At 35.6% G+C, this 26,858-nt stretch overlaps 1 protein-coding gene across 2 annotated transcripts; it reads right to left on the reverse strand.

Moving 5' to 3' along the window:
* Window positions 1-12,738: 12,738 nt before the first annotated feature.
* Window positions 12,739-18,918, reverse strand: LOC127092209 (histone-lysine N-methyltransferase ATXR4). 2 transcript variants are annotated; one of them, XM_051031038.1, is made up of 7 exons: window positions 18,502-18,918; window positions 16,393-16,448; window positions 15,727-15,853; window positions 15,505-15,574; window positions 15,202-15,384; window positions 14,662-14,733; window positions 12,739-13,024 (listed from the first exon to the last, which is right to left on the reverse strand). In XM_051031038.1, exons 1-7 carry the CDS (start codon window positions 18,841-18,843, stop codon window positions 12,906-12,908), a joined length of 969 nt encoding a protein of 322 aa, XP_050886995.1. In that variant the 5' UTR covers window positions 18,844-18,918; the 3' UTR covers window positions 12,739-12,905. The 2 variants fall into 2 exon arrangements, with proteins under 2 accessions (XP_050886995.1, XP_050886996.1); XM_051031039.1 differs by lacking the exon at window positions 12,739-13,024 and adding an exon at window positions 13,068-13,677.
* Between the last annotated feature and the right edge of the window lie 7,940 nt (window positions 18,919-26,858).

A 26,858-nucleotide genomic window follows, 5' to 3' on the forward strand; every position in this document is an offset into this window, starting at 1 on the left:
AGTGGTATACACCATTATCACCATGAGAATAACTTATGACACTTTGCATAAATTTCTATATAGTATTCTCATAGCGGGTCAATCCGATATAAATATTACTCTTAATATTCATACATATGTTTAAGACTTGATAACTCCTTATCCATGATCCATGAGATGTGATCATCAGTCTATATACATAATAGTCTTAATGCTTTAGTGTTATCCCACTTCACAATAAAGCTCGACTACGGATACTTTAAGAATAGTGTCCTTATGTTTAATATGGTCTCATAATCAAGTCACACTTGATACATTAAACAGACTGGCTATTCTAGGGACTTTATTAAACAAACGTAATAAAGAAAAATCCTTTTATTATTAATAATTAATTCGATACAAGTACCAAAAGTATTGGCCTCTAGGGCTTACACCAACAATCTCCCACTAGCACTAGAGCCAATCAAGCATACCCCTAATGCCCATTGATCTAGTATGGCCATCATGCTTCTGCTGCGCAAGATGCTTTGTCAGTGGGTCAACAATATTGTCAAGTGTAGGTACTCGGCATATTTTCACATCTCCTTTATCTATTATCTCTCGAATGAGGTGATAACGCCTAAGTATGTGTTTGGATCGTTGGTGAGATCTAAGCTCCTTAGCTTGTGCGATAGCACCATTGTTCTCATAATAGAGACCAATGGGATCAACAATGCCAGAAACTATGCCAAGTTCACTAATGAACCTTTTGATCCAAACAACTTCCTTTGCTGCACTTGAGGCAGCAATATACTCGGCCTCGGTTGTAGAATTAGCAACTGTATCTTGCTTTGAACTTTTCCAGCTCACAGCGCCACCGTTTAAGCAAAACACATAACCATTGGAATCATGCATATCAAAGCGTCTCAGCACTTTGTCTATGTATGTACTCTGACTTAGGTCAAGCAGTTTTGTGATCTATCTTTATAGATTCTGATTCCTAATATATAGGCTGCTTCACCTAGGTCCTTCATAGAAAAGCATTTCCCCAACCAAGACTTTACTTGCTGCAGGGTAGGGACATCGTTTCCACTGAGTAATATGTCATCTACATATAATACCAGGAAAACGATCATGCTCCCACTAACCTTCTTGTAGACACAAGGCTCATCTTCGTTCTTGATGAATCCATGTTGTTTTACTATTTCATCAAAACGAAGATTCCAGCTTCTAGAAGCTTTCTTCAATCCATAGATTGATCTTTGTAACTTAGATATCTTTTGGGCTTCCTCTGGTATGTCAAATCCTTCAGGCTGTGTCATGTACACATCCTCAAGAAGATTTCCATTAAAGAAAGCAGTTTTGACATCCATTTGCCATATTTCATAATCATGATATGCAGCGATAGCAAGTAAAATCCGAACAGATTTAAGCATTGCAACTGGTGAAAAGGTTTCATCATAGTTAATCCCAAGAATTTGTTTATATCCTTTTGCAACCAGTCTTGCCTTATAGGTATGTACCTTACCCTCCATGTCAGTCTTCTTTTTGAAGACCCACTTGCATCCTATAGGGTTAACTTCTACATGAGGCTCTACCAAGGTCCAAACCTGGTTTGTGTACATGGAATCCATTTCAGATTTCATGGCCTCTAGCCACTTCTCAGACTCGGGACCAGTTATTGCCTCTTGGTAGGTCACAAGCACATCTTGATCCATGAGTAATACATCACCTTGATTGGTTATGAGATATCCATATCTCTCAGGTAGTTGATGTATCCTGCTTGGCCTACGCTGGTCTTGTTCTATTTAAGCAGGTTGCTCTTCCACAACTACTTGTGTTTTCTGCTCTAATTCCTTCATAGGTGTATCAATGCTTTGTGATTCTTGAATTTCTTCAAGCTCTACTTTCCTCCCACTGGTTCCTTTGGAAATAAAATCTTTTTCTAGGAAAACTCCAGATCGAGCGACAAACACTTTGCCCTCAGAAGGATTGTAGAAATAATACCCTCTTGTTTCTTTAGGATACCCCACAAATAAGCATTTGTCAGATTTGGGCTCAAGCTTAGTTGAAATTTATCGTTTCACATAAACTTCGCAACCCCAAATCTTCATGTAAGACATATGTGGTTTCTTACCACTCCATATTTCATATGGTGTCTTCTCAACCTTTTTGGATGGAACACGGTTAAGTGTGTAAGCTGCTGTCAATAGTGCATGTCCCCAAAAGGAGTTTGGAAGATCGGCGTGACTCATCATGGATCGGACCATGTCTAGCAGGGTTCGATTTCTTCTCTCAGATACACCATTCCATTGGGGTGTTCCAGGAGGAGTAAGTTGGGATAGGATCCCACACTCTTTCAGATGGTCATCAAACTCTAGGCTTAAATACTCACCACCTCGATCTGATCGAAGAGTTTTAATATTCTTACCTAGTTGGTTTCAACTCCTTAGGTTTCACCCTTTTAGTATTAATGTTATAAATAGGCATTTCGAGATCAAGGACATATTGTCCATTGCTCATTTGTGCAGTAGCATAGAATATATCATTCAAATAAATTGAGCAACAATTGTTCTTTTATTATAAATGAAAAACCAAACTTGTCCAAACAAGAAATGGAATTAATATTCCTGCTAATTGCAGGTACATAATAACAGTTCTTTAACTGAATTATTAAACCACTAGGTAAAGTTAATACATAAGTTCCTACGGCTAAAGCAGCAACCTTTGCTCCATTGCCAACTCGTAGGTTAACTTCACCTTTTGCCAAATCTCTACTCCTTTTCAGCCCCTGCACATTTGTACAAATGTGAGAACTGCATCCGGTATCTAATACCCATGATGCAGAAGTAGATAAGTTTATTTTAATAACAAAAATACCTGAAGTTGAAGTCTCTACTCCATTCTTCGTATCTTCCAGGTACTTTGGGTAGTTTCTCTTCTAGTGTCCGGTCTTACTGCAATGGAAGCAGGTGCCTGCCTTTGCTATGCCTCCACTAGGCTTCAAAACAGCAACAGTGGGTCTGGGTTTGGCAACTTCCTTGCCTTTCCCTTTATCACCCTGCTTGGTGGGCCTTTTGTTTTGTCTCTTTCCATTTCCGATCATCAGAGTGGACTTCCCTTTTGTCTTCAGATTTTGCTCAGCAGTTCTTAACATGGCTAGCAGTTTAGGAAGAGATTTGTCCATATCATTCATATTGAAATTTAGGACAAATTGACTGAATCCATCTGGCAACGATTGTAAGATCATATCAGTCGCAAGTTCCTTTCCGAGGGAAAAACCCAACCTTTCAAGGTTTTCCACATACCCAATCATCTTGAGCACATGGGGACCTTTAGGGGCTCCCTCAGCTAACTTGCCTTGAAAAAAGACTTTTGAAACTTCAAACCTCTCATGCCTTGCTTGCTCTTGATAGAGCATCTTCAGGTGTTCGATCATATCGAATGTTGTCGTGTTCTCATGTTGCTTTTGCAAATCTGAGTTCATGGTAGCCAGCATGAGACAAGTAGTTTCATTGGCATCATCGACATGCTTCTAATAAGCATCTCTTTCTGCCTTAGGTGCAGAACTAGGAGGTTCCTCTTCAGGAACAGGTGTCTCCAAGACATATAGCTTTCTATCATGTTTGAGGACAATCCTCAGGTTTCGGTGCCAATCCAGAAAATTTGTCCCAGACAATTTATCTTTGTCAAGGATTGATCGCAAAATGTTTGTTAGAGGTGTTTGTTGAGATTAATGAAAATATAAGCATCATTGACATATTTAATTAGGCCTTTAATTAAATATGATCCCACTATTTTACTCAAAACAAATGACCCTCATCATTTGATTCGGAAAATCCCGTTGGAAGATTTTCTAGTGGGTCGAGATCCATATTTCACTTCGTTCTAAGTCCGCGTAGGCGGATTACACAAAACTAGGTTATTTAGGTAGGAACTCCTTCCAATTGTATCTCATACAACTCTCGAAAATTTCAGTTGGGTGAATAACTCCTTATTCCAATCCATCATATGGATCATTCCCAACTCTTGCTTCTAAACATATATAATCTTATTATAATTAAGTTTGACCCATTGTTTTAGCAGTTGGATATTACAATTATCCCATCGCACCTTACTAATATAGAACATGCACCTCACGTAGGCGAAACCTACATTATCCGATACTAGTCTTGATGAGTGCTAAAACTTGGAAAGCAAACATATATAATATTATTATAATTTGTTTAGTTAAGTTTGACCTAGTGTCTTAGCAGTTGGATATTACAATTATCCCATCGCACCTTACTAATATAGAACATGCACCTCGCGTAGGCGAAACCTACATTATTCGATACTAGTCTTGATGAGTGTTAAAACTTGGAAAGCATAAACTTAAAATTTAGTTTGAGGGAATTGCAATTGTTCTGATCTCACCGGCTTATTTATCATATAAATCGTCTCTCACATGCATCAACATACAATATGAAACAGTTATGGCCCCTAGCGCAATTGTTCTCCCAAGTCAATGAGAGAACCTAAGCTAACCTAATAACGATTTAAGCTTCTCCAAGCAAGATCTTCAAGGTTGTCCTCCTTTGATCTTCAAGGTTGTCCTCCTTTTATATTGAAATCTTCTCTTTCTTCATAACATTGTCTTCTTCTCTTTCTTCATAACATTGTCTTCTTCTCTTTCTTCATAACATTGTCCTCCTTTGATATTGAATTCTTCTCTTTCTTCATAACATTGTCCTCCTTTGATATTGAGTTCTTCTCTTTCTTCATAACATTACATTCCAAAAGAAACTCGTTTTACATACGAGGGATTGAGATGAGAAAAGAAGTTACATTAAGAGATTAAAAGGAGAGGCACGACACGCAGGTCGTATTTAAAACCCAAAACAAAATAAAGGAAAACTAAGGTCATAACTGATCACCACAAGGCAATAATAACAAACACATTATTATTATTAATTTTAATTTTTTTAATTAATTAAAACCAAATTAAATTTTGATGACCGATCACACTACGCAGAGTTAGCCGGGGGTTCCGCTGCCTGGTCAGCGGACGGGGGTCAAGGGGGCAGCGCCCCTTGCAGGGTTGTAGGGGCAGTGCCCCTGACCGAAATTTTTAATGAACAATTCATTTGAAATCGGCGTCGTTTTGCATCAACACAACTCTTGCGCAGTCACAAAGCAGAAAACCCCAAGAATTCTGACTCTGTGAATGTGACGACCGTCACAAGCATGTTACGACCGTCACAGGCCCATGACGAACGTCACGCGGCCAAAAACAAAAACGCCTAGAATTCTGGATCTGTGAATGTGACGACCGTCACAAAGCATGTGACGACCGTCACAAAGCATGTGACGACCGTCACGTCCAGCTTGTTACGATCGTCACAAGTCCATGATGATCGTCATGCGGCCAAAAATCAGCGCTTTGAAACAGTCAACAGACGTGTTCCAACAAGCCCTAAATTCATAACTCCTTGACGGCACAACCCTTGCGTCGTCACTAACCCTAATGCACCAATTTCAGACCGTCAAACAGACCTCGATTGTTGATTCAGTATGATTGATCAACAGGTCATTGCTTCACCATACTAATGTCGGATTCCGAAGCAAATGACCATTGATCGCTCAAAGGAAAACAACCATTTAGTGTTTGAATGAACGAAACAGAAATAGTATATCATATATACCATACTTTGCATTAGGATTACTTATATCATATATAAGTTGATCGGTCTCAATTGCGTAACCTATGGACGATCGATGCATCGCTGCTTCACCATACTAATGTCGGTTCCGAAGCATAGTCAACATCAATCATCCAACTCGTACACTCATGATGCCAAATTTAATTACCCGTTTAATTAATTGATTCATTCTGTCTTTTAATCATATTAATACAGAAAATAAACAGTTATCTGAGTCATGGTTTCGTAAGTGGCTCTGATACCACTGAAGGAGAATTATGATCCAAAACGCAGCAGAAATTAAAATTTTCTCCTTTAGAGATCCTTACAAATGGTCATGATCAGTGATAGAATATTTACCTCTTGTGACGATTGAAACCTTTGGTGCAGATCTCTTATGACGATCAAAACCTTTGATGCAGATCCACGAAGCGATCACGAAAGTTGAACGATGACAACGTCTCTACTCAGTCCACACGAACGGATTCCTTCAATCTCAGTGCTAGCTGGTACCAATGAAGGCTTTGAGTGAGAGAGAGAGAGAGAGTGAGAAAACGAAAATAATGCAACCGCAATGAATGCTTCTGCATAAGGGTTCTATTTATAGAAGCACTTGTGTGGGCTTCAAGCTAAAAAGCCCACTTAAGTGTATTTTGGCCCATATCTTATAATATGCCCAAAATCACTTAAGCACATGGTACCTTACCATATTTTGTATTCTACTCAAGTACATCGTACCTTACGACGTTCTATAATTCACTTAAATGCACCGTACCTTACGGTGTTCCTTAGTTACTTTATCTCTCATCAATCCGTCCTTTGTGTGTGACCCTGTAGGTTTTCGCGACGTTGGTAATTATATTAAATCATGCATTTAACATAATAAACAATGAGCGGTATCTAGCAACACATCACTGCTACCCAAGACACGAAAATGTCATGTGATCTGACAATTCCTTCTGTGATAATACTTATATGTATAATTACCCTTTTGTCCTTATGTCTATATTGAACACAAGGCATAGACCATGTCATCCTTGTCCAGTTCAATATTGGGCCCATAGACATTTATCCTGTTATGCAGGATGGGCAAATTCCATCTAGGTCACTCATGTCCCTCAGCATGCTTCGTGGAGTACCCATCAACTGTCTTTATGGTTATCCAGTTACGGACAATGTTGGATCAACAATAAAGCACTCGACTCTACACCTAGGGTCCATAGTGGTTTCAGGTCGAAGAGTGGTATACACCATTATCACCATGAGAATAACTTATGACACTTTGCATAACTTTCTATATAGTATTCTCATAGCGGGTCAATCCGGTATAAATATTACTCTTAATATTCATACTTATGTTTAAGACTTGATAACTCCTTATCCATGATCCATGAGATGTGATCATCAGTCTATGTACATAATAGTCTTAATGCTTTAGTGTTATCCCACTTCACAATAAAGCTCGACTATGGATACTTTAAGAATAGTGTCCTTATGTTTAATGTGGTCTCATGATCAAGTCACACTTGATACATTAAACGGACTGGCTATTCTAGGGACTTTATTAAACAAACGTAATAAAGAAAAATCCTTTTATTATTAATAATTAATTCGATACAAGTACCAAAAGTATTGGCCTCTAGGGCTTACACCAACAACTACCTATGTTCCTTTATATAAGAGACAACTCATTTTTTAGATTCACTGAATACCCAATGTATTTGCTCGGTTTATAGACTAGATACATTGATTATTCAATGAATTCAAAAAGTGAGTTGTCTCTTATATAAAGGAATGAAGGTAGTATTATACAACATAATCTATTGTTTTAGCTAGTACATTTATCTTTTTTGTATTTGTTATAATGCACTCTAGTTAATTCTATATTATTTAGCTTATAGCACAATGGGTGCTCGCTTTTGTAGTTTTGATATGTTGGTTTCTTGTTTTAAGTATATGTTTGAAACTGACGATGTGTTGTGGAGAGTAATGTTACAGATGCAGAATGACCAAAGGAATTTTTACAAGTTTTCAAAAGACCATTTTGAGTGGTAGAAGAAAATCAATGGTTGAAGATATGGTGAGGATGTGGAAGTACATGTTTTCCCGGATCACATTTTGGGGGAACTAGAGGAAGACGATGAGAAAGAAAACAAGGCTAGGGAGGGAAAGAAAAGTAAAAAGGAGAATGAGATGAAGAAAAAGAAAATTGTGCAATTTGGGTCACATGCAACATCAACTTCTGGTGTGTTCAAAGAAGACAGCACTAAAAAACCCAAAAAGAGGTCAAGAAAAGACAAGAATCCTAAAAAGGTGGAAAAAAAATTGAAGTTCCTGTGGAGGACAGTCTTGGAAAAATTTTGGACATGAATGAACCAACTGAAGAGGAGAGTTCTGATGAAGATGAGAGGATCCTGAATGAGTTAATGAAGCAAGCTTTTAAAAGACAAAAATAAGAATGTTGAAGAGGATCAACCAAGTAAATATGAAAGTAAGGATGTGGAAGAGGGGGCAGATATTGAACAGGAAGACAAGCAGGAAGAGGAATTTGTTGATGAGGTTCTGGATTCTGCAAAAGACTCATACAAATTTGAGTCTGGTGTGGAATTTGAGACAGAGGCGAGCACTGAAGTGACACTAGTTGTCACCCCAGAAAAAATGAAATCATATGTGAAGGAAAGCTCTCTTGTGCCAGCCAAGTCAGCCTAGAAGAAAATGACTCCTGCAAAGCCCAAGTTGTTTGGCATAGAAAGTCTTGCAAAATAGAAAGAGGTGCTCACAACTGTCAGGACAGAAGTTGTCCCTAAGGCACACAAGGACGTAAAGAAACCAGTGTTGCATGACTCTGAGCAGAAGAAAGAAGCGAGGAAGAAGAATAAAGAGGACCGGGTTGTGAGGAAAAGCAACAGGCTTTGAGCCTAGCTAGTATTTTCCCTGGTCTCTACAGGTTGACGAGTCGTGGCATGCCACTACTTAACAAATAACAGTGAGGGCCCTGTCCTTACTCTATGTTTGGGGGTATGACAACTAACTTCATGACTCTTGTTTACCAAACATATCAATTTCATCTAATCATTTGTGTCTTAGTCTTAAGTCCTAGTTGTGTCATTTAAATTCTGTCATTTTTTTATTGCAATTTCCTTTCAAGTAATGAAATTATGCTTTTGTTTTATTCGTATTAGTATAGTAGCTTGTTTTCTTTGCTTGCTTTATATATATATATATATATATATATATATATATATATATATATATATATATATATATATATATATATATATATATATATATATATATATATATATATATATATATTTGACCACAACCCATGATAACAACACTAAATTCTAAAGATTTATAATGAAACTTATTGGACTCTGATAATGTCAGAAACAAAGTCTTGATAGTTGAACAATGCACCTTCTTGTGTTTATGATAACCCTTGTCACGCCTCTGGTAGTCAGAAAAGTAGATAGCCTTTTGAAAGTTTGAATTGTTTTAAAATATGGAATAGGCGTTCATTATAGGATTTAGTTATGGGAGGATAACAATGATGTTTAAGACTTAGCATAAAGGATACATTGCATATGCTAATAAACACACAAAAGTGTGTAAGTGAAGTAAGCCAAGGATCACTTCAAAATAAGTTCCTATGCTCGAAACTGGAGGTACCATAGATGCCTTCACCATTAGTAACAGCTTGGACTCATTACAAGTGAGATCCATTCAGGTGAAAAGGTGGAGCATCTAACAAAACTTGTAAATAATAATAAATGCATGTGTAATCCTAAGTAATCAGTGAATAAAAAGTCTAAAGCATAACAGTTAAACCCCCTTCTGAAACTAAAATATGAACTCTTGGAACATATGATAAGACAACCAAAGTTGAATTTAGGCTGGCCATCTTAACTGAAGAGTGTCGGCATGACTAGGGATGGCAAACGGGCATGCCTGCCCCATTAAGGCCCGCCCCGCAAAAGCCCGCAAAAAAACATGGTGGAGCAGGGCAGTCATAGTTGAGGATGCGGATCTAAAACTTTGGATCGCGCTGCAAAAAATTGAGGACGGGGCAGGGAAAGCCCGCAGAGACTACAATTTTTAAGCCCAAAAATGATAAAGTTTGTCTAAATGTTTGTGCCCGTGAAGATCGGTAAAACACAACACACACACACACACTTAAGATTGGTAATATGGTTGAGTTGTGCCAATTTTTAAAACAATCCTCTGAGATGAATTCTGGGATAATCATGAGTTAGAAGTATTGCTAAGGGTGGTTGTTGGAAGGTATAGTTTTTGTGTCATTATTTGTCATATCACCTGAGGATAAATAATGATTCAAGTTTGAGGTTGTCATAACCTACATTTTATGAGTTATTATAAGTCCTAATTTATTGTTTTAGCTAGTAGATTTATCATTTTTGTATTTGTTTTAATGCATTCTAGTTGTTTCTATAGTATTTAGCTTAGAGCATAATAGGTACTCTTTTGTAGTTTTGATATGTTCGTTGCTTGTTTTAAGTATTGTTCTGATAAGCTGAAGCAAGACAGTCGGGGACAGAACCTGGGAGTTCAAGTTGGAATAAAGTTGAACTCAGCTAAGGAATGAAATTAAGCAATCAGTTGGATCCCTAGGGCATTCGTGGAAAAGAAGTTGCATTGGAAAGAAATATTTATTTGTGTGTTGGTGGAATTCCCTTGAGCTAGATGGATAAAACTCATGGCGCTAAAAGACAAAATAAGGTACAATAGTACGTCCACTAAGGAGTGCGTCATGCAGAAAAGGACAATGTCGCTTGCACCCCTTAGAGAAAATCAAAGAAGAGAGTAGTGCAAGGAAGAGTGGAGCGAAAATAGATCTTCTTCTTCTCATCATTTCTAGTGCTAACTCCTGAAGCCTGACGTGATTGGAGTCATCATTTGTTGATTATATCCATCACAAGGAGGCTTCAGGTTACTCTTAGGTTGCTATTTATTTTTCATCTTTTGTTTAAGAATGCTTCCTTTCAGAACCGGCTTTGTAATTTGTACTCGGCTTATTATGAGCTAAATCATTTGTTTGTTGAGCAATGAGAAGTTAATATTATATTATTTTTATGTTAAAATGGTGTGCTGATAGTGCCTTGTTTTATTATGTGTTAACATTTTTAAATCTAATTCTTTGAATGATCAACTTAGAAGAGGATAAAAGATTGTTGTTGTGAGAGATCCAACAGCAAGTGGATTTCATAATAAAAGTAGTTGAACGAGTAGCATAGAGATATTCACTCATTTAGTTTGTTTAGAGATAAGAAACTATAACTATAAAGGAATTTTAGGAGATAAACAAACGTATTTTAGGGTTATAAGTGAGACTTAGAGATTTGTTTCCTTGCCCTATTATGCATGCTTTTGAAGTTGTAGAAATACACTCTTAGATCACTAATTGACCATTCCTGGCACGACACTTCACATCATATACACATAATACTTCATACATATTAATGGATCATAACTCAACTTACACTCTCTTGATATATTCACAACGCTCTCTCTACACTATATTGATTTAAGGAAAACTGAACTTGTGACAATCAACTAACATTTTTAATCTTACTCATGCTTAATTTGCAAAGACTTGCAAAATCAACTTAAGTTACTTTCACTCCCTGTGGATACGATATCCTTACTTTTTATCACTTGCTACTTTATAACGAACATGTATACTTGCACGTAACACATTTTCAAGAAACACCTACACTAGACAAGTCCACTAATGTTTCTGAGGTAGGAATATTTAGGAGGAAAAATCAAACTCTTAGACAAGTAGTTGTTATAAAAAATATCGCAATAAAGGTCGCGACTAGTAGATCTAATGGAAGTTATCTAATAGAAGTTATGAAGTTCAGACTCGGACACGGGACACGACACAGACACGATGACACCACTAATGCAATTTATGAGCACAATTTATAATTGTCATAGAGGCATGGTGGTATCATCTTATTCTTTGGCTTTAGCTTGACTAGAACTATGAGCATTACTCTCTCTCTCTCTCTCTCTCTCTCCTCTCTCTCTCCCTCCCTCCCTCCCTCCCTCCCTCCCTCCCTCCCTCCCTCCCTCCTCCCTCCCTCCCTCCTCCCTCCCTCTCTCTCTCTCTCTCTCTCTCTCTCTCTCTCTCTCTCTCTCTCTCTCTCTCTCTCTCTCTCTCTCTCTCTCTCTCTCTCTCTCTCTCTCTCTCTCTGATGAAAAACAAAAAGAGAAGATGAAAAACCTTGTGGAGTCAGAATCAGCGGCGAGCGGCGAAAATGAAAACAAACAGAGAAGATGAAAATACTTTGTGGAGACAGAAACAACAACATGCGACGAATCGGTGTGCAACGAAGATGAAAACAAATAGAGAAGATGCCAAAACCTTGTGGAGACAGAAGCAACGGCGTGCAGCGAAACGACACGCGGCGAAGATGAAAACAAACAGAGAAGATGAAAAAACAAAGATACTAAAGGTAATATGAAAGATAGAATATGAAATATCGTGTTGTTTTTATAGTGGAGAAATGGAATATGAATGGTAAAAAATATTATTTTATTTTTTAAATTCTGAGAATATGAGTTGGACCCTGTCCATCATTTGAAATAATGTGTCGTATCTATGTCCACTGCATTTCAATTTTTTTTATTGGACACTTCAAAAACGTGTCTAAAAAGATTTGTTACACGTGTTGTATGCGTATCTATGTCGGGATATATGTATCCGTGTCAGATACGTGTCCGATGCAGGGAAGTTCTCTCTGATAGTCATGTCAGAGCTTCATAGAATGGAAGCATACAACAATTATCAACTATGATTTAGTTGGTTTTTTAATGTATGAATTATGCTTAGTTAGTTTTTGTGGTAAGGGTCTAGTTTAAATTAATTTAATCACTTATGTAATTAATAAATGGTTATAGTATAAAGTATGGTTTACTATTTATGTTTGTTTTGTGGTTTAAGTTAATGGTTTTAAGTGTTATTTTTCTGGTTTAAATTTTTTATTTAAGCGGTTTTCTGGTTTAAATTATTGCTTTATTGGTGTATTGGTTTAGTTTATGGACGAATCGGGTAAAAGAGATATTTTAAGGATTAAAATAAGTGATTATTCATTGAATTATTGTGTATGGTAGAAAGTTGGTCACTGAATCTACTATCTAAAACTCTAAATACCCAAAATTTGAGCAGTTTTACATCATAGCCTGTTTCCAACCACTTAATATATTTGGAAGCCTAGGAGAAACTACTAGAGAAAAAAACTAATCACCATGCAAGCATCTACTACAATTACATTGGAAACCAAAACCTTGAAACAATAATTCTCGCCGAGCATCGCGGTCCATACTGGCATCAATATAGCAGATTCTCAGTTCTTCACCTGCAATGTACGAAGGAGAATTGTAGATGATCAATTATAGTTGCAGGTGAAACTATTAAAACGAATTTTATTTAGTAAGATTACAGATTACATTGCCATAACAGAGTAACTTCTGTAATTGGATACCTTGTATGGTCGATAAAAAAAATCTGTCCTTTAAGCTATTTTACAACTAATTTTTGACTCCATTTGTTTCATTAATGAGTTATTATTTTCTTCTATTTTGGGGAATTTGATAATAAACTATTTCGTTCTAGTTCTATCTATTGCTTAGATGGAGCCAAATCTAAGAGCTCTTAGCAAAAGCAAGGAAATTGTGGGTTTGCCGTCACAATTGGACTCTCATCCAACAGATCCCACGTTTTCGATGACTCTCGCAGTGGCAATGTACTGTGGTGAGAACGGCTTGTGTCATTCACATACGAGTGAGAGACGATTAGATCCGATGGCTTCGTTGAGAGTCCGGTGGTTAAGGCAAAATGGTAGGGAAAAAGAAGCACTTTGTTTTTTGGAACCCTCCCTAACTTCTTCTTTCTAATACCACGAGTATTCTCCCTTATATGTGGATCTTTCAGCACATTCTTTGACAACTTCTCGCCCTTATTGCGTTTCAAGATAGAGACAGACCGATAGAACGCATTCAAGGGTATCTCCTGCAGGATTTTCAGATTGGTTTGTATTGTAAGCCTTATCTAGGAGTCTTTTTTATAAGCAAAAAGGGTACAAAGGGTTTCCCGACATACTAATAATACTCTGCAGCACCAATACATTATTAGATAAAAATAAGAGAAAAAAAAAAACAAGCCGGAACCAAACCAAAATCCATGATAAGTCATTTAAATCTAAAGTTAGAAAGATCGTTCATATTACTAAAAAAAACTCTTCCGAAATAAAATCAGGGATTAAGTCCCCTGCCTAGTAAATTCCAAAATGAATGTACCAAAGGAAGCAGGTTTGTCCTCATAAACATTTTTTCCCGATAAATGTGAGAGCAAAAGAAACACTCAAACCAAAGATTATGTCAACCTATTACACAATCTCCAAAGGATAAGCGAGTGATTTTCAAACGCAGAGACCAAACGAGAGAGGAGTCACACTTAAACCAAAGATTATGTCAACCTTTCTCAAGGGGGATTTCAATTAGCCAAAATGGCACCTATTAGATTGCCATAGAGATATTACGGACCCAAAAATGGGCAGCAAAGCAGCACCCAAGGGTGCCTGCACTATCTAGAGAGAGAGTTGGCTACATGGACCAAACAACACTATAGGCGACGTTAAATACAATAAAATTATTTAGAAAAAGGTTTTAGAAGGTACTCTCTCAAATGTTTCTATCAATGATTGATGTTATAAAAGATGAGTTAGGAAAAGGTTTGTGTCGAGTGTTGATTTGATTACCTAATACCTAAAACAAGTATCCTTTTTTTATCCATGCTATGCACCAGATTTTGGTAATAAAATATGATATAGGCAAAATTTCCTTCCATTAAGTTGTCAGAAACTGTCACATGCAAATGCATCAAAATGAGTTGAACGTTTTCAAAAATCATAGAATGCACTACATCTTGGACGAGCAAACCCACAAAATTAAAGGGGAAAACATGTAATCAAATAAAATACGATTTAGAACAAACCTTCATCAATGTCCCGGAGGGCCTTCAATTTTGCCTTTGCATTATCTATCCATATAATGTGTGCATTAGGATCTGTGATACCAAAAAGTGAGATTTTTAATTTCTCGTGTTTAAAAAAGACGAGTAGAGAGATCATCTATGTGTAACTTTTAAGTCACCACTTCTCCTAAACATGGAATCCAAATATTATAGCTAAAATTGAGCTTTTCCAGTTTTGAGTCATCTGTGCTTTATGAATTATTTAAGGGTGTGTTTGGATGAAGAATTTTGGAGGGCTAAGTCTATCTTTTGATACATAATTGAGAATTCTAAAAAATGAAAGAATAACATGACAGATGATTCATATAACATTTCAATCACACTGCCCATGTTGGAAAATTTGATCAAACAACAAACAGAAGGAAAAATGCGAAAAAAGACATATAAGCTCATGTTGGAAAATTTGATCAAACAACAAAGAGAAGGGAAAATGCGAAAAAAAGACATATAAGCTCATGTTGATGACATAGATAGAGAAAAGTATAAGAAAATTGCACTTACCACAATCATGATTATAGAAGGAAGGAAGTATGTAGACAGCATTTCCAACAGCAGCTTCAGCTTCTACAGATGCAAATGCTGAAGAAAGAAGATCTTCATATGATCCACCACCAGCCAACTCAATGCGAAATGCATTGATTCGAATTCGTGCCAAAACATCAATGTACCATTGTTTGGTTAAAACTTAAAATGTCAAGATAAGCAATCTCTCAACTTATATCCCGCTTTCTCTTTAAGCATGTGACCATGTGTGTGATGTGATGTGTATTTACTTCATACAAAATGTTCCTAAAAGAAGGATACAAGCAATTTGATCATCTGCAACAAGTGTCTTTATGAAGGCATTCTTTAGCAGGGTGAATCCCTTTTCCATCTGAAAAATAACGCTATGCATAAACAGATTGCAGTAACAAAACACAAATGCCAAAACTTTATCACCTTGAAAATCACTTCTAGTTTTCATTATTTATAGAAGAAACCTGTCAGTTAATTATTGTCATTAATCATAAACTTGCAAACTCTCACCTCTAAAATCATCTCAGGTGTCAAATTGGCAGGTTGAAGTATGTCAAGACTGTCACTTCTGGAAACTCCTGATATGATCATGCAAGCCAACCGCTTTACCAGAAAGGGATATTTTAGACCTTGGTTCCTTCAAAAAGAGATCAGGTATTTATCACTGATTTAATTTCAGTGCAATAAAACTCTATATGATAAACTAAGTGTTGTCTGTTACCGATTACTCAATGTTTCAATCATTTATCATTAGGGCTCAGATCAATACGAGTTTTGGATGTGAAGTTGTGAAAAGTGACAATATTAAAGAAATTGGTATGCTACATCAGGTTTGAAACCACCAAAATTAGTTGGCAAAAAACATTAAAAAAAAAAGCTACTACGGGATGAAAATGAAAATATAGCTTCATCCAGGAGTTAATCTTTGCTCTCCACTGAACAGTGCATCAGACTAACACTGGTAAACAGAAATGTGAACTTAAGGGACATCTGTATTAAAGTTTTTTTTTCTGGTCAAGTCTCATGATGCATAGAACATATTAGGCTACTTATAAAACCAAAGAGCAATACCAGTCCTATTAACACTGAGGAAATGTGAAGGTGTATATATCTTTATTCATGAAAGAGGTTTAAAGATTGTGGAAACGCATGGCAATGGATAAATAACTCTCATACCGGCAATAGTTATCAAAATCCGTCCAATCCGCTTTCATCTCAACATCGTAATATTCCTATATAATATCAAAATAAGCACATATCAACATAGAAGAAAGAATACGTGTTTGTTTACACTTTCCATGCATAAATGCAAACATTCAGGTTGAAAACCCATGACAGAACAAAAAGTAGAAAATAGTTGAAAACCACAGCTCCACAAGTCAGATATCAAATGGACATTGCACATTGATATCATAAATAGTGTGGACAGTTTGGCTCTATTTGGATAGTTTAAAACAAATGAAGCGGAGATGAACGGAATGGAACTTAAACTCATTACATTGTTTGAATATTCTACGACGGAGCGGAACTAATAACTCATTCCACTGTTTGGAAATTGGACGGAACGGAATGCATTATAATTTATTTATTCAATTTTTACCCTTTACTTCAAAAACATTAATATGTTTAATTATATACTTATTTTCTAATATAGCCTTTAACAAGAACTCAATACATGGTTATTATAACGTGAAACTGCAAAGATTCAATGTAAAAGTTTTGATCAACACCATAATTGGTAACCATGACAATTCATAAACAAAATCAAGTCTTGCTAAAAGTAAAAGACAAATATCAGTCCATTGTAGATAACTATATCAAATCATGCTAAACAAAAACGGCAAAGATAGATTCATTATAGATAATGATCCTCTTCTTCTTTAAGGCTTCCACAAAACCTACAAAATGACATAAAATAAATTACTCAAAATATCATTTATTAAAGATACAAAAATGCATAAAAGTGATAAATAAATATGTTACAGTTAACAAAAAGGATAGTATGGAAAATGAGGTGTAACATTTCCTTACTCTTATCAATTGGAATTTCATTAAAAGCTTTCAATACATCAACATTCTTAACAAGTTACATGTATACAAGGAGCAAAGAACTTGGTTCAACGCCAATCTCGACCAATTCAGCCCAAATATATCCGCCATTAGCATTTTTGCTCTGTTTGACCAACTCCATTGTATTCATTTCAAACACATCAATCATTTTTTTGAAAGTTTTATTTCAATCATGCTTATATCATCTTCAATAACTTGTTTTACTCGTCTCTTAGTTCTATATCATGATACATCTTGAGAATTTGTAACATAAGGCCTTTTAGAAGAAACGTTGGAGAATTTTTTCCAATATTTGCTGTCCTTTTTGCTCATTTCAGCAATTCAAGAAATTAGGAGAATTGTTGGAATGATGTTTAAAATTGATGAAATGATGTTCTTCGTCATCAAATTCCTCCAAAATAATTTCATTGGTTTCAACAAGGTGATCTATTTCTTCGATGGTTTCAAATCCCTCTATAATTTCTTGAATTGCTAAAATGAGAGCAAAAAGCTGCAAATGTTGGAAAAAATTCCCCAACATTCTCATAAAAGACTTATGTTACCAATTCCCAAGATGTATCGTCATCTAGAAATAAGAAACGAGTAAAACATGTTATTGAAGATGACATAAATATGATTGAAATTTTTAAAACTGTCAAAAAAATGGTTGGTGTTTGAAATGAATACAATAGCTCTGGCAAACAGAGTAAGAATACCAATGGTGGAGATATTTGGGCTGAATTGGTCAAGTGTTGAACCAAATTCTTTGGCTCTTGTATACATATAATTTGTTAAGAATGTTATACATTGACATTTATCACTTCATACTATCTTTTTTTTGTTAACAATAACATTTATTTATCACTTTTATATATTTTTGTATCATTAACTAATGAAATTTAATTTTGTTAGGTTTCATTCCGTTCAATTCCGTTTGTTTTAAACTAAAGAGTCCAAGATAATGAAAGCATGAATAGAATTGAAATAAAAAAAACTTTAACTTTGTTTACACAAACTCCATAAGTTATAATGGGGAGTGCGTTTGGTAACAAATCTAGACAAAGGGAGGAACTTGATTAAAATCATGAAATTTTAGGAATGATTTTGGAAAATTGATAATGTGGAATATTAGGTTAGTAAATTAAAGTGGTTATCCCTTGACAATGTATGCATATAACTACTGAATAATCAATTCTTATTGGTAAATAGAGAAGAAGAAGAAGAAAAAAAACGCACCTTACTGCGCTGGAGGCAATGGTGAGAGCAAAAGGGGGAGCGTTGAGGAGGGGAGGAGGGGAGTCTGGTGAGACAAGAGTAGCAGACGGGATGGAGGGCGGAGGGTGAGGGATGGCAGACGGCGGGCTCTGCGGTGTGGATGAGATCACCGGTAGGGATTGAGCGAGTTGCGAAAACGGCGCGACCCGTTGAGTTGGTGAGAGAGACTTGAATTGGAGGTGGATTCGGGGGTGAGGTGGTGGAGAATGAGAATTTGAAGAGGTGAAATGGTTTAGTGAAGCGTGATGAAGAAGAAGAAGAAGCCAAGCGGAGTCGACGTAGGATCGAATGTGAAACTGCCATTTTCTATTGTCTTGTTTTTCTTCATCCAATTACTACTCGCTAAACAGTTCAGTTCCATTGAAACTTTACTTTATTTACGTTGCAGAAAATTTTACCACATCCTAGAGTTATACCTATAAGTCTAGGTTTTTGTTAAAAATATCAAAAAAAAAATTTAATCGATTTATTATTTTACTTTTAATTATTTAATTGAGATTTCTTTTAAAAATTGAGGTGTTTTTAGAATCACCTTTCAGATCATATCGGAACACATTTATAAAGATTTTTGGTATGTATTTTTCTTTATCGGAACACTTTGATCCTTAACATTGAGGCTCTTTTAGAATCACCTTTCAGATCATATCGGAACATTTATAAAGATTTATTGTGAAACGTGTTCCGAAACACTGTCTTGAAGAGTTCCGATTAAGTGTAAAAAACGTACCGTTCTGGAACACTTAACATATGTATTCCGGTTAACACACTAATATATACGGGAACTCTTTTATGAAGACTTTCAGTTTGCTAATTTTGTGTATTGGAACTCTTTTATGAAGACTTCCGATTTGGCAAGTTAATTTTTTTTATATAATTTTTTATTGTGCAGGATATAAATTCTTCCCAAAATATGTGTAGGTACTGTTGAAACTTTTTCAATTACTCAAAGATTTGGTACACGAGAAGAGGTGATAAGGTGGATTAAAGAGGTTGAAATCCATAATGAAGTAATCGTTATTATCACTCGTTCCGATATTGAAACAGGCAATCAAGGGAGAAGTAACAAATTAATATTTGGTTGTGATAAAGGTGGGAAATACAAGGATATTGATAGTAGAACCCAAAGTGCGACCAAAAATATGGATGTCCATTTTAAATCAGGTTGACTCTGGTGAAATATGGGTCTGGCTGGAAGGTTGATGTAAAATATGGAGTCCATAATCATGGTTTACTTGATAGATTAGAAGGTCATTCCATTGTTGGTAGGTTGACCACGGATGAGAGGTAGCATGTCGTTGATTTGACAAAGAGACATGTTCCACCTAGACACATATTGATTTCTTTGCAAGATCGAGATCCAGAGAATGTCACTCGGATCACACAAATATGCAAGCATAAGTGTATGATAGAAAAAGAGATAAGAGATCCTAGAAGTAAGTCATGTGTATTGGAGTAGAAAAATAGATGACTCGGAAGTTGTGAGATATATTTTGGGCTCATCCAGATTCAGTCAAGTTGTTGAATATTTTTCCTATTGTGTTAATTATGGACAACACCTACAAGACAAACAAATATAGTCAACCTTTGTTTGAAATTGTTGGTATGACATCAACTGAGTTGACTTTTGCGGTTGCATTTGCGTATATGGAGTCCTAGCTGACAGAGAATTTTTGTTGGGTGTTGGATAAGCTTAAACAATTGTTTCTGAAGAAATATTTGTGTCCACAAGTGATTTTGACATATAGAGATCTTTCTTTGATGAAAGCAATTGAAATTGTGTTTCCTAGGTCGATTAATTTGCTATGTAGATTTCACATTAACAAAAACGTTGGTGCTAAATGCAAACAATATGTGGTGAATGACGTGAAAAAGACGATCGACACATTATGGGTGGAAGTTGTTTGAACTAGTGATAAGGTTGAGTATGATCAATGGTTACAACAACTTGAACCGACATGTGTTGATTTTAGTGGATTTATTAATTATGTGAAAGACACATGGTTGACTCCACAGAGACAGATATTTGTTGGAGCATGGATTAATCGAGTGCTACATTTGGGTAACACGACGACTAATCGGTATCTTAGTCAAATTGGTTCTCTTAAGTGAAGATAATCTAGTCCTAGAAACCCAACTCTCCATATTTTATGGAAGAGCTTGTGGAACCCTCGATGTCAGCTTCAACCTGTGTTCAGCAACCTTCAATTTTTTCTTCGAACCTCTCTTTTAAAAACAATTAAAACACATATTATAAAACATAATATAAAAAATTCAAATGTTATTCAATATGCGTCGTTTACTTACCTCACCGAACCATAAATGTAGAGCAACATGATGCTCGTACTTTACCAAAAGAGACGTATCGTACAACCCTCCTGGAAAGTCAATCGGCTCTGCTGCAGATGCAAATGCACTAATATGTCCTTCCTCACCAGCCAACGTCGATGGAGCGCCTCGTCCTAAAAACACGACCTGGAATCATGTCGTCCTTGCCTCGTGTTCGAGCCACTATCAAAAATTAAATTAAATTAAATTAAATTTAAAAAAACGAACCAGAAAACTTCTTAAAAGAGTTCTGGTGTGAAAAACAAATCACACATCCGGAACACTTTTAAGAAAACTTCCGGTGAAAATAATAAAAAATTGAATGTCTTTTAAGAAGAGTTTTGGTGCAAATTTTGAAAATTGGATGTCTTTTAAGAAGAGTTTTGGTGAACTGGAGAAAACCAGAACACTTACTAAATGTGTTTCGGTATGTGAAATATTAATCGGAAGACTTCTAAAATGAGTTCCGGTTTGCAGCGATGAAATATGTTATTCCGAAAGACTTGAAACGAGAGTGAATCAAAAATAGAAATTTCAGAAATATGGCTTATTTATATGAGAGCATTTTGGTCCTAAAAATAATAATGTAGGGATAGAGGGATAATTGATGGGGTATGAGGTAAAATTTTCTATGTTTTATGTTTAAAGTCAAAACCAGAATATTTTAAAAAATTAGAAAATCCTAATTATTCTAGAATGAGTTAAATATTTGGGATCTTTGAGCATTTAACTTGCCACCCCTACTTGAACATGGCACCTTCCATAGTTTTAGTATAATTTTAAAACTATCCTAAAAAAATTTGAAACAAATTTTCGTACGAAATTTTCAGTAGGCATATCAGAATTTCCAATACACACTAAATTTTCAGTAGTGTATTTATAATGTTTGGTAAACCGAAATTTCTGAAATTCATGAACTTAAAAACTTTATCGAAAATTCTAAATGTTCCATTTTAAACCGTAAAGTTTAACTGAAATGAAATTTATGATAGTTCATATTCAATTAAAAAGAAATTTAACAATACCGGAAATCTCGAAATTTTCGATATTGTACTTGAAATTTCAAAATTTCCGATAGTGTACCAGAAATTTCGAAATTTCCAGTAGTGTAAAAAAACAATTTTGAAAATTTTGTAACTTTTTTAAAAAAATTCTGGTATTCTTCATACTTTTTTCCAGAAATTTTGGAATTTCGGTAAAAAATGGAAAATTCGAAAATTTCCGATACATACTGCAAATTTCTGGTAAAAATAGGTAAATTTCATAAAAATCCGATTTTTATAAGAGGGTATAATGGTAAAAGTGCTCTAAATGGGAGGGTGTCAGGTACAAGTGAAGGGGTGGCAAGTTAACTGCTCAGGATCTTTATAAATATGTCAACTTTCAATTTTAGTACCTCTAAAAATTTTCTTCAAACAATGGTCATCGCAACTTTTTTGTCCCTAATATTGGTCTCTCCCGTTAGTTTCTACTAATTGAGGCTTACGTGGCATGTCAAATGTGTTTTTTTACACGTAAGATTTTTATTAAATTAATTATTTTTGTTTTATATTAAAAGTAAACGCATAAACTCAAACATCTTTTCCACTTGATTTTCTGCTCCATTTCCTTTATCTTTTCCCCTTCGTCTTCGTCGTCTTCTTCTTCATTGAACTTAGTCTTCTTCAATTGCACTTCGCTTATATGAAATTACTAATAGTATGTCATCTTTATTAAGGCGAAGCAAATCAATATCGTATCATTCTGCAAGTGTGAGCAACCGTCCAGTGAGAAGGTGTGGGTGTAATGCTTGTAGGATATCATACCATTGCAATAACGAACGTAATAAAGGGAGAATTTTCTGGAGATGTCCGTTTTGGAAAAATGAAGAAACACACAATTTATTCATTTGGGATGATGATATTACACAAGGAAATGATGATTATAAAAGTGTAGATGAAGAATGGAGCAAAGCTGAGAGCAAGGTGGGGGAGATGCAAGTTGTAGAAACTTTGAAGGAGTTATATGAATCTTCAATGAAAAAGAATAAGAGGTTGCAGATCAAGATTACGTAAGAGGAATTTTGGGGAAAGGAGAATTCAACTTGCCTTGTATTTTCGTTTTTGGTCAGCATTGAAATTCTGGTATAGTCAGAGTTCAGATGTTCTACACGAAGTCATGACATCTGATCTAACAATATTACTAATACAGCAAGGTATTTATACAAATTAAATTCCAGTACTGATATGCACACATTCACAGATGTCACGACATCTGCTACTATATCACCATAGTATGGAAGAACATCCAATTCTGTCCATCTGGTACAAAGACACAGCAGAGATCAACCACAACACTTACTTCTGTTGAGCCTGCACAGTTATCAGCATGATGTCTCAACATTGATTTGAACATCACCTGTTACAGCATTACAAGTTTACCTTAGTTTATAACAGACAGAATTATAACGTGCAGAAGGTAAAAACACAGGTAATTGTTAACCCAGTTCGGTGCAACATCACCTACTATGGGAGCATACCAAGCCAGGAAGAAGATCCACTATCAGCAGTATTAATTCAGAGTTAAACTCCCCCGTTTACAACTCTTCGCTTAATCCCTACCCAATGCAATCTATACCTAGGAACTCCTAGATAGAAACCTCCAGTTTCCATTCCTATCACTACAATTACCATGTAATGCTTAGACAACTTGAACATGCTTCACAGCTTCGTTCAAGAACATAACAACTCTTGCCTACAGGCTTTGAATTACAAATAATCTCATGCTTTCAAGCACTGAGAAACACATGGTAACCTTCCCACAGGTTGGGAGGTTTACCTCACACACACCCCTAATTTTACATTGTTTGAGGCTTACAAAACCTAGGTTACACTATGCTATTTATAACCTAAGCACCCAACTGGATTTGGGCCTTCAGAAATCGCAGCAAAACTTCTCCTTTGCTATTACAAAATCAGCAGAAAACTTCTGCTACAATCAAGGTCTTCAATCTTTTAGTTCCTAAAATATCTCCATATTTAGTTCCTAAAATATCTCCATATTTAGTTCCTAAAATATCTCCATATTTAGTTCCTAAAATATCTCCATATTTAGAAACTGTTTATTCTGATTGAGTCTTCAAGACCTCCACAAATAACGCCACATAGGATTCTAACTAATCACAGAATAACAGAATTAACTAATTCAGTTTTATACACAGGCGCTCCTAAAATTAAGGCTAAGCAAGTTAACCTAATTTCCACATATTAGGGTGCTAACAAATAGGCTATTTGTTAGGTTCATTAATTGTAGCTCAGTTGTTAGTTTCCTGGATTTTAGATCAGCTGTTGGATTCCTGAAGAATAGCCTGAGAAAAATCCTGAAACAGAAAAACTAACCATCCTACAATTTAGCATATGCTGTCAGGAATGAATGTCACAACATTCAGTTTGACGTCCAGAACATAGACCATATGCTAAGTCTGTTATTTTCCTGAAAACAGACTGTGCTAAATGTTGTACTGTAAAAGACTAACCAGTCTATACTTCAGTATCAGCTTACAGTAATAAATGTCAAGACATTCAGTTTGACATTTTCACAATGGGCCTTATGCTAGGTCTGTTATCCTCCTGAAGAACAGACTGAATTAAATACTGAACTGAAGTAGAAAAACCAACCTGCCTATTATTCAGTATATGCTATCACTGATGAATGTCACAATATCCAGTTTGACATTCAGACAGTAGGCCTTATGCCAGGTCTGTTATTCCCTTGATAAACAGACTGAACTACATACTGAGTTATAACAGCCAACCAGCTATTGTATACCTCAGTATCTGCTGTCAGGGATGAATGTCATACTATCCAGGTTGACATTCAGTAAATCATGTATTAGCTAAACCTGCAGCATACTACTCAAGTATGTCATGACATCAGTCAAGACATCAGAGTACAGTTAGTGTTTTAGCACAACATGCAGCCAATCAAACATCTACAAAGCATGTCATGACATCAGTCAAGACATTAGAATCCAGTTAGTGTTTTAACATAAAATGCATCCAATCAAACATCTACAAGCATGTACTTGTTATTGAAGTGTAAATGTTGAAATGTTCTACTGTTGTTCTTCTAAGTTTGTAATGTTGTTTAGTTGATGCTTAAATGTATTCATATTTTGATCAGTTATGTAACCATCACTTATGTAATGCACTTTAGTTATGCAATGTACTGTAATTTAATATGACTTATTATTTGGTTCAGTTATGTATTGTACTATAATTTGGAATGGCTCATAATTTGGACAGAATGTGACCTATAATTTTTACATAGAAATGCAAACATATTTTCACTACATATGCAGTACATTACATTGATGATCATAATCAAATAGATTTCACTACATATGCAGTACATTACATCATAATCATTTCAAAATAATAATTGGTCCATTCAAAAGAGTAATTGCAGACATCTCATTACATATGTAGTACATTACATTCATTACATATCAAAATAGTAATTGATCTATTAATTACATTAAAGTACATATGACTTATCAAACTAGTAATATCTTCTTCAAAACATAAACATAAACATAACATAAATAGTTATCTTCAATTGCATATTCAAAGAGTCTTCACTGAGTTAACCCCTTGCAAATGTCTTCCCATCTTTTTGATATCCTACCACCACCAACCAATTATTATGTGGTTTTCTCTTCAGTGATCACCAAAGGATCATCAGGTTTTGTCCAAGGCCAGATACATCCTTTACTTTCAGGGTCCTTAGCCTTTCACTTTGTCTTTTTGCACCTATCACATCAGCGTTCTTCTTGAATTTTCTTTTTACCTGGGATAAAAAGGAACAAACATAATAAATATGACTTGAGAAGGAATGAATATGCTCAGAACATGTTTTAATACTCACTGATTCACTGCAAGTCAGCTTTGGTGAAGATAATCCTGGGGGTTTGAAAGGTTTGTTTTTTCAGACTTTTGATTGTTTACCAAAGAAAACCCTGACACCATTTGCCTTTGATTCATTTGGCTTGATAGGTGATTTGTCAACACTCAAAGGCTGAATGTCCAAAACATCATCATCCCCCGGCAATACAGTCAAAGTCTCAGCATCCCAAGCACAAAACTTGTCCAAATCTGAAGATTGTGTAGGTTGTTCCATATTGACAGTTGACTCATTGACACTAGGTCCCTCAATGAAATTACCCCATTTATTGTTGGTACCTCCTTCATAGTTGCCTTATTGACTGTTGCCTCATTTATTGTTGGTACCTTCTTGACAGTACCTTCATCATTAATAGTTCCCACTTTTTTCTTCTTTGACTGGGCCTTTTTTGAATTTGTTCCAGTCTTACTTGTGACATTATTGACATACCCTTTAGGCCTCCCTTGGAAGAAACAAATTCATTCTTATACACAATCTTAATACTAATAAGACTAGGGTAGTACATTACCATTTTTTTGGTGCCAAATGGACTTGGCTAGTCTGATTGGCTTGTGTAGGCAGCTCTTGTCTAGGAAGATCATAACTGGCTTCTGTTGTATTTCCAAATGGAACAAGCACAATTTGCTTATTTTCTTGAAAGTCCTTGTGTTTTGGCCTAGTTAAAAACATGTTTTGCACATATGGTTGGTATTTGTTCTTTGCCATTTTGTTTGGTTTACCTCATCAAGTTCTCTCCTGCGTAGTTTCTTAGGCCTGCTTGGGCCATGTTTGAACAAAGGGGTAACATAATATGATTAGATATTCTAGGCCATTTGTTCTGGCCATTTAATAGGATGATCACTTCATTATAACATTTTTCATATGTGCTCATGTGATAACATTTATGCCAATATTTGATGTGATCGTTTACTTTCCTAAGTATTACAGTCACACCATATCTACATGGTATCATCATTAGTGCCCAATAGTTTCATGAGCATGTATGGTTTTCCAAATCCACTACAAAGTTATCAATAAACATGACATGTGTAACTTGAAAAGTTAACCTACCA

This window comes from Lathyrus oleraceus, chromosome 6 (assembly GCF_024323335.1).
Source record: "Lathyrus oleraceus cultivar Zhongwan6 chromosome 6, CAAS_Psat_ZW6_1.0, whole genome shotgun sequence".
Taxonomy (NCBI): Eukaryota; Viridiplantae; Streptophyta; class Magnoliopsida; order Fabales; family Fabaceae; genus Lathyrus; species Lathyrus oleraceus.